At 36.4% G+C, this 9,844-nt stretch overlaps 1 protein-coding gene across 1 annotated transcript; it reads right to left on the minus strand.

Annotated features, from left to right (window-relative positions):
• Window positions 1–788: 788 nt before the first annotated feature.
• LOC131642170 (uncharacterized) lies at window positions 789–1,574 on the minus strand. The gene is made up of 2 exons (XM_058912447.1): window positions 1,428–1,574; window positions 789–1,162 (listed from the first exon to the last, which is right to left on the minus strand). The coding sequence occupies exons 1-2, from the start codon at window positions 1,519–1,521 to the stop codon at window positions 906–908; spliced, it is 351 nt and encodes a 116-aa protein (XP_058768430.1). The 5' UTR covers window positions 1,522–1,574; the 3' UTR covers window positions 789–905.
• Window positions 1,575–9,844: the final 8,270 nt, after the last annotated feature.

Raw genomic sequence — 9,844 nt, forward strand, 5'->3', positions numbered from 1 at the left:
GTCATATTTTAACAAAACCGCACGATTCGTTACGGATTACAGTTTGTATTTTGCAAACCAAATCAAACCACATTATGTTACAACCCAAATTTCAATTAACTCACATCTAACCCAAACCTAAACTTGTTATGCCTTAATCTTACAATTACAAATTATTTTCTCGTCCTCACATTTAGAGTTTCAGTTTCACCCTTCTCAAATCTCTCCTAGCAATATACCATCTTCTTCTCCAAATACATCTTATTTTTTTTTTCTCTAATCTTTACTCTCATATATTCTTTCTTTTTTACCTTCTCAATTTTATGTTATTTTTCTCTGTTTGAATCTCATTTTAATTGCACATCTTCTTCTCTAATCTTTCCTCTCTCTTGTTATTTCTTTTTTATCTTCTCTAATCTCTCATCTCCTATATTTTTTTGTTTCATATTTTTTTTGATATTTTTTATGTTATTGTTTTATATTTATTATTCCACTTTTATCCAATATAATTTTTATATATTAAATAGAAAATTCTGGTCTAAATATAATGAATTTTATTGCTATTTAATAGTGTAAAATGAACTTATCCAAGGTTGAAATTGTGTCGTACCTACTTACTAATGTGTACAAAATTAATAGTGTAATGAATTTATCCAAGGTTGAAATTGTGTCGTACCTACTTACTAATGTGTACAAAATATTTTTATAACCACCACTTTTCTTGTATAAATGTAATGCTTATATTTTATAATACTTGAAATTCTAAATGAAACATACAATACATACAAAGGGTTAAAATAAAAAACATATTATAGATACATTTTTAAACGATATAATATTGGTTTATTTGGGATAAAAATGATACAATTAAAAGATATCTGAATCAAAGGATGTAGGTGAAAATAATATTTATTTAGGAAAAATGATCAATACTTTTTGTAGATAAACCCCCCTTGTCCTTTTATATTATTATCATTATCATGTTCTCCATCTAGTTCAATTCTTTTGTCTTTTACAACTCCATTTTGTTCACTCTCTTCTTGTGCACCTGCTCCACTAGACTCATGTTCACCTTTGTTTTCTCCTTTATACTCCTTAGGTGTTTCTGGATCGTCACGCCAATATATCCATGGTCTCCTATAAAGTAGCACAGTTTCAATTTGAAATTCTTTTGCTTCACCAACTGCAAATCAACACAACATACTTAGTAAATATCTTAAAGCATAAACAAAAATTTTGACACCTAAATATTTAAATAGTAAATTTAGTATGTGAATATGTTTTCATTCGTCAATAAGTGCAAACAAAAAAGACATTATGGATGTGTTTTCATTATTTATATGCTTATGAACTATAGTGAAAATGTCTGGCACATTTTGGAATTCAAATAATTGTTTTACACTATGATAAATGATGATTTAAATTGCACATTCAATTTATATATATACATTGTTTCTCATCTTTAAACGACTCAATTGCCCCGACAAATATCATAAAGAGGGCATAATGAAAGAACATGGAGATCAAATATTTGGTTTTCATATTTGATAAAATAGGAGTATATTATGGTTAAAAATCCTTTGATATTTATAGTTAGATTATATATATATATATATATATATATATATATATATATATATATATATATATATATATATATATATATATATATATATATATATATATATATATATATATATATATATATATATACCAAAGATGAATAAAAGAATTTTATAAGCTAATACATATTATACAATAATATGAATAAAAGAAATTTATAGTTACCATTTAGTTGATTGTGACAATATTAGATTGTCAACACCTATTGAATCATTGAAGGGTTAAATTTAAAATTAAAGGATTAAATTGGGATATGTTTATACAACAAGTAAGAAGCTTTTTCGTATAATGAAAACAAACAAGTATTAAAATATTTAATATTTTGTTTAAATTTAATTATAGTTCTACCTAATGACTTTATAGCGAGAGACAATGTTCAAACTTTAGAATTAACATCTACATTATTACGAATTATAATTTGGAGGGACGAATGTTTGCCATGAACATTGATAGAATTAATTTCGAAATCCTATTTAAATTTATTAGAAGAAGTTGATGCTTTCAAATTTAGAATGTAATCATGATTCCCATCATAATACTTTCTTGTAAAACTTGACACACAAGAAAAAATATCAGGTTTCAAAATGGTAAACTAACTTTAAATGAGACATTCTCCGTGTTAAGTAATAGATTTGTATGATATCTATTTCATATCACATGTATTCTTCAAAAACGAATTCACAATTTATTAAATTTTTTTTATATCAAATATTAATTTCGTCCGACGTCTAGAAACATACTAGTTTTTTTTTTTGGCATTTTCCTAGTCATAATTGGATCAACAGCAATACCGATGGAGCTTCAAGAAGAAATTCAATAATAACAACTTCTTGTGGCATACTCAATGATGGTTTAGGAAAATTTAGGAGCTTTCTTAGTTAATATTGGATTTTGCACCTCCTTTAAGCTGAATTTCATGGAATCATGTTTGATATCGAATATGCTAACATGTGATATGGAAAGAAAAGAAAATCATTGTGAAACCTGAAAAAAATCGTTGCCTAAGTCAATGAGAATGGCTTCAAGGTCGGGGAAAACCAAGGCGTTGTCTTAGCCTTTCGCAACGATTTTCATACCAAATGGCAACACCTTGTATATAACCATCATTTTAAGTTTCTTTAGAGAAACTTTTTTTTTTAATTTCCAACAACAACGACTTCTCTCCATTCTTAGCTTAAAACACTTGCAATTGGTATATTTTAGAGAACTATTTGCTAGGGGTTATTGCAACGCTTAATAGTCATTGCTGATTTTAAATCCATTCTAGTAGACTCGTAGTTATATGACTTATTCAATGGCTATAGCAACGGTTTCACAACTACATTAACAGTTTCTCACCGTTGCAACAGATATAAATGTTTCATTATATGGTTAAATGCCTTATACCCCCTGCCATATGAGTTTAGTTGGGTACCGGTACTCTTGAGTTTAGTTGGGTACCGGTACCCTCGTCCAATCAAATAATCGTATTTAATGCCACATCAATTTACTATTGTTAAAAATTCAATGCCAATAACAAAGTATAAAGCAAGGTAAGAATAAAGGATAAGGAAGAAGAAGAACACAAGAATTGGTTATAACTGCTATTCTTTTACTTTCTCTTAGAAAACAAGATTACAAGTTTACAAGAATAACAAATAACCTCTCTCACCCTAAATTAGGATTTGCTGTGTTACAATGATGAGAGACTAGTATGCTATTTATAATAAAACCTAACATACTAACTAATGGGCTTTTTCCACAAGGACCATTACACAAGCCAACTTAATAAACAAGCTAACTTAACAAATTAGGGTTTAAACACAAAACCTAATTTAACATACTAAAAACCCTAACATCTTCGACACTAGCATGTGAACAACCTTCGACTTCATGCTTAATCCTGTCGAACCAAGAAACTACCCTTCGACCATACTAGAGTTCGATCCAATATCTCACAAATCTCTACCTTTGACCTAACTCTACAATGTCAAGGGAACAAACTAGCTTTCTTCATGCAACTTTATCAACTGCATACAGTGGAAAAACTTGCAACTCGGCAATGTCTTGGTGATCATATCAGCAGCATTGTCCTCAGTCGAAACCTTCAGCACTTGGACTTCCCCATGCTCGATTGCTTCTCTGACGAAATGCAGCCTCACTTAATGTGCTTAGTTCGCTCATGATAGGCTCAATTATTCGACAGATGTATTGCACTTTGACTATCACATTTAACCGTGATACCTTCCTCTTGAAGTTTCAGCTCCTTCGCAAAACCTTCAAGCCACAATGCTTCTTTCACAGCTTCAGTGAGAGCAATATACTCCGCCTCAGTGGTTGATAAAGCAACAACCTTCTGAAGTGTTGCTTTCCAACTAATTGTTGTGTCAAACATAGTGAAAACATATCCAAAAATACATTTCCTGGAATCCATGCAATCTGCATAATTAGAGTCAACATATCTTTTGATTACTACTTTACTATCTTCACCTAAGGCTCCACCATAAATTAGGACCCTATTAAGAGACCCATTTATGTACCTTAAAATCCATTTCAATGCTTGCCAGTGAGCCTTTCCAGGATTCGCCATGTACCTGCTTACAAGACTTACTGCATATGCTATGTCGGGTCTAGTACAGACCATATCATACATCAAAGAACCAACTATATTAGCATATGGGATGTTATTCATATATGCTCTTTCCACATTAGTACTGGGACACTGATCAATACTCAGCTTGAATAGAGGGTTTGTCGGAGTCACAACTGGCTTCGAATTCGACATACCAAACTTTTCGAGAATCTTTCGTAGATATGCCTCTTGAGATAAGCATAAATTCGACTTCTTTCTATATCTTTGAATGTCAATTCCAAGAATCCTTGAAGCAGCTCCCAGATCCTTTATATCGAACTCCTTATTGAGTTCAACCTTCACCCTCTATACATCTTTGACATAGTTGCTTGCTATGAGAATATCATCCACATAAAGCAACAAAATAACAAATGAATTACCAGGTCGAAATCAGAAGTACACACAATGGTCGAACCGACTTCTAATGAAACTAATGCGTGCCATGAACTTGTCGAATCTCCTTTTCCACTGTTGAGGAGATTGTTTCAGCCCATATAAAGATCTCTTTAGCTTGCACACATAATCTTCCTTCCCTTTTTCGACATGCCCTTCAGGTTGCCTCATTAGGATCATTTCATCTAGATCACCATACAAGAACGCAGTCTTCACATCCATGTGTTCCAGTTCAAGGTCAAATTGTGCAACCATGGCAAGCAACATTCGAATGGACCTATGCTTCACAACAGGAGAAAACACATCATTGAAGTCGACACCTTCTGATCGTACCTGATCAGAAGAATCGTCACAGCAGCAGGATCTGGCTTGAAGAACAGGATGGGGGGTACCTGCAAGGTCCTCTGATGCTAAAGTCAGTGGCTATCAGAGAATGAGGGTTTAAGTGAAGAATAGATACCTGACCCTCTAGTGAAAGAGGGTATTTATAGCCCCCAGCGCTGGGCCAAGGTTTCCTAATTGGGCCAAATCCAATTGGAGGCCCACGTGCTAGGAAACTGCCAGAACACCCTCTGCTAGGGCTGAGTCAGCAGGTGACCCACGTCCTGGATGAGCGTAGCGTAGGATTAGGAGGAGGTTGGCCGGATCCTTCGCTGAAGCGTGACACGTGGTCTTCATGCTTGACTGGTTCGTAACGATAATCAGGGAAATGGGCCCAAACAAACTGGGCCTGCTCGGCTAGCAAGAAGAGCTGGGCCTGCTCAGCCCAGTCCAGAACAGGAGCCCCCCAAGTCATTAGTTTGGTGGGAGTGATGACTTTAGCCAAGGGCCTGGCCGAGCACGTGTATGAGCTTTCATAGCAAACTAGGGTCTCCTCGGATGTTGAATCTTCGGCTCGCGGGGAGCGGAGTTGCTGCAGAGAGATGTACGGGCCAAAAAGACGATCAGTTCGAGGTCGTACAACCTGGCCCAGGAGGTGGTTGTTCCATTGGTTTTTAATTGACACGTTTTGATTTGTTTCGTCAGAGTTTGACTGACAGGTGGCGTCTGTTGGGAGTGTAATCATTGCAGTGCCGTTTTTTGATCCAGGCATTGATTGCACCTTTTGGACTTCTCGAGGCACTTTATAACATCTTTTGCGTTTTCCTATGCTGGGAGCCGCCTTTAGGGTGTAGGCAATGATTACGCCTCCTAGGCTCCCTAGGCCATCATGACACCCTTTGGCCTCTTATCCCTATATAAAGAGTGAGAAGATCACTCATTTGTTACTTAGCATTTCAAAACCTCCAAAGACTCGCTCACAGACTCTGCTCTCTATCGCGTGCTTCTCTCCTCCGCTTTCTCAAGTAAGTTCCTCGCCTTCTCCTTTGTGTTTATTTAAAGTTTATGATCTAGCTATGAATGCGGCGAGCAAGATTTATGAGTGTACCGAGTAGGTTTAGGAAACGGAGTGTCTTCTTGCATGCGTTTGCCGAGTGAGGCTAGAGTATGACGAGCGATAACAGTTGAGTAAGCCGATCAGTGTATGACTTTGGCGGGGAGAGTTTAAGTGTGACGGGTGAGGACAGTTGCATGAGCCGATCAGGGTATGAATTTGTCGGGGATTTGGATACGTTCGTCGACCATTGTTAAGGGTGATTACTGTACTTGTTAGAACAAGATTTGTTCTTATCAATTATCTTAGTTTTGATGATAACAATAATATGAATTTTGCTTAAGATAATATGGTACTCTAATCCAATGCAATTTCCCTTTCAGGAAATATATATAAAGAGTACGCATAATTCAGCGCTCAGAAGTTGTATCTCAAATGGTTCAGCATGCAACATCAGAACATGGTCTGGCAAGACATCAGAAGATGGTCGAAGCAGAATCAGAACATAGGTCTATGGAAGCATCAGAAGAACATGAGATCAGAAGCACTGAAGATCAGAAGATGGTATCACGCTCAGAAGCACTTCAAGGTCAGAAGATCAGAAGATGCTATGCACCAAGCTGTTTTGACTCTGATGATATTCAAACGTCGTATTCACAAACATCAGATCAGAAGGAAGTACAGGTGGCAGACTACGCTGACTGACAAAAGGAACGTTAAAAGCTACTAAAGGCTACGTCAGTAGACACAGCGTGAACAAGGCTCGAGGTAGTTGACAAAAGCGTATAACATTAAGTGCAATGCTGTACGGAACACGCAAAGCATTAAATGCATTCAACGGTCATCTTCTCAACACCTATAAATATGAAGTTCTGATGAGAAGCAAGGTTAACGATTCTGCACCAAAACAACTTATATCAAACTTGCTGAAACGCTGTTCAAATCTAAACTCAGAATCTTCATCTTCATCAAAGCTCACTACATTGCTGTTGTAATATTTTAGTGAGATTAAGCTTAAACGTTAAGAGAAATATCACAGTTGTGATTATCGCTTTTAAGAAGCATTTGTAAACTCTTGAATAGATTACATTAAGTTGTAAGGAACTAGAGTGATCAGTGTGATCAGTATACTCTAGGAAGTCTTAGCAGTTGGCTGAGCAGTTTGTAACTAGAGTGATCGTGTTGATCAGAATACTCTAGGGAAGTCTTAGGAGTGAACTAAGCCTAGAGTGATCGTGTTGATCAGTAGACTCTAGAAAAGTCTTAGAGGGTATCTAAGCAGTTGTTCCTGGAGTGATCAGTGTGTGATCAGAAGACTCTGGAAGACTTAGTTGCGGACTAAGTGGAAAACCATTGTAATCCGTGCGATTAGTGGATTAAATCCTCAGTTGAGGTAAATCATCTCTGCGGGGGTGGACTGGAGTAGCTTCGTTAACAGCGAACCAGGATAAAAATAATTGTGCAATTTATTTTTATCGTTCAAGATTTAAAGTCACACTTATTCAATCCCCCCCCTTTCTAAGTGTTTTTCTATCCTTCAATTGGCATCAGAGCGCCGGTTCTAAGGTGCAAGCACTTAACCGTGTTTAGAAAAGATTCAGGAAGAGAAAAACGCTTCATTTAAAAGATGGTTGATGAAAGTGGAAAGTCTACATCTACACCTGCATCTACATCTGGCTCTGCTGAGCAATACAACGGAAACAATGGTTATACTAGACCGCCGGTATTTGATGGTGAAAACTTTGAATACTGGAAAGATAAACTGGAAAGTTATTTTCTGGGTCTAGATGGTGATCTATGGGATCTTCTAATGGATGGTTACAAACATCCAGTAAATGCCAGTGGCGTGAAGCTGTCAAGGCAAGAAATGAATGATGATCAAAAGAAGCTTTTCAGGAATCATCATAAATGTAGAACTGTTTTGCTGAATGCTATCTCTCATGCTGAGTATGAGAAGATATCTAACAGGGAAACGGCCTATGACATATATGAGTCCTTGAAAATGACTCATGAAGGAAATGCTCAAGTCAAGGAGACAAAAGCTCTTGCCCTAATCCAGAAGTATGAAGCCTTCAAGATGGAGGATGATGAAGACATTGAAAAGATGTTTTCAAGATTTCAAACTCTTACTGCTGGATTGAGAGTTCTTGACAAAGGATACACCAAGGCTGATCATGTGAAGAAGATCATCAGAAGCTTACCCAGAAGATTGGGTCCTATGGTGACTGCATTCAAGATTGCAAAGAATCTGAATGAAGTTTCTCTGGAAGAGCTGATCAGTGCCTTGAGAAGCCATGAAATTGAGCTGGATGCAAATGAGCCTCAAAAGAAAGGTAAGTCTATTGCATTAAAATCTAATATCAAGAAATGCACTAACGCTTTTCAGGCCAAAGAAGAAGATCCTGAAGAATCAGAATCTGAAGAAGAAGATGAACTGTCCCTGATCTCCAGAAGGCTAAATCAACTCTGGAAGACCAAGCAAAGGAAGTTCAGAGGCTTCAGAAGTTCAAGGAAATTTGAACGTGGAGAATCTTCTGATGAAAGAAGATCTGACAAGAAGAAGGTCATGTGCTATGAATGCAATGAGCCTGGACACTACAAGAATGAATGTCCAAATCTTCAAAAGGAAAGTCCCAAGAAAAAGTTTCATAAGAAGAAAGGTCTTATGGCAACCTGGGATGAGTCAGAATCAGATTCTGAAGAGGTATTTTCTGAACTTACTAGAGATGAGTTAGTTTCCGGTCTAACTGAACTACTGGAACTCAAGTCTCAAATTAGTCTCAAATACAAAAAGCTGAAAAAGCAATTTGAATTTGAAACAAAGAAGCTTGAGTTGGAAAATTCTGAATTAAAAGAAAAACTTTTAAAATTATCCAATAATGTTGGATCTCCTTCTGATTCAGAAAAATCCACTCCGAGTCTAAACCATATTCTGAAAGAATATGATTTAAGTTTCAGGAAGTTCTTATCTAGAAGTATTGGCAGAAGTCAGCTAGCTTCTATGATATATGCCGTATCTGGAAACAAAAGAGTTGGCATTGGTTTTGAGGGTGAAACCCCATACAAACTTGAACCTGTTGATGAAATGAAAATTACATACAAGCCATTGTATGATCAGTTCAAGTATGGCCACTCTCATGATATTAGGCACACTTCACATGCTCAAAGCTTTCACATAACACACACTAAGAAGCATGTGACACAACCTAGGAAATATCATGAAACTCACATTAAGAATTATCATGCTGTTCCTCCTATTGCTTATAATGTCAAACCCAAGTTCAATCAGAACTTGAGAAAATCTAACAAGAAAGGACCCAAGAAAATGTGGGTACCTAAGGATAAGATTATTCCTATTGCAGATATCCTTGGCTGCAAGAAGGACAAAGCACAACATGTCATGGTACCTGGACTCTGGATGCTCACGACACATGACAGGAAGAAGGTCTATGTTCCAAGACCTGGTGCTTAAGTCTGGAGGAGAAGTCAAGTTTGGAGGAGATCAGAAGGGCAAGATAATTGGCTCTGGAACTATAAAGTCTGGTATCTCTCCTTCCATTTCTAATGTACTTCTTGTAGAAGGATTAACTCATAACCTCTTATCTATCAGTCAATTGAGTGACAATGGTTATGATATAATCTTTAATCAAAAGTCTTGCAAGGCTGTAAATCAGAAGGATGGCTCAATCCTATTTACAGGCAAGAGGAAGAACAACATTTATAAGACAGATCTGCAAGATCTTATGAGTCAGAAGGTGACCTGTCTTATGTCTGTTTCTGAAGAGCAGTGGGTCTGGCACAGAAGATTAGGTCATGCTAGTTTGAGAAAGATTTCTCAGATTAACAAACTGAATCTGGTCAGA

The sequence above is a fragment of the Vicia villosa genome, unplaced genomic scaffold (genome assembly GCF_029867415.1).
Source record: "Vicia villosa cultivar HV-30 ecotype Madison, WI unplaced genomic scaffold, Vvil1.0 ctg.004583F_1_1, whole genome shotgun sequence".
NCBI lineage: Eukaryota > Viridiplantae > Streptophyta > Magnoliopsida > Fabales > Fabaceae > Vicia > Vicia villosa.

Bases quoted from the DNA above. Each gene is read 5' to 3' on its own strand.
- LOC131642170 (XM_058912447.1), bottom strand. From the start codon at position 1,521: ATGAAAACCAAATATTTGATCTCCATGTTCTTTCATTATGCCCTCTTT. The intron at 1,163-1,427 runs GTATATATATAA...GTTGATTTGCAG, and splicing joins GTTTAAAGATGAGAAACAAT to TTGGTGAAGCAAAAGAATTT.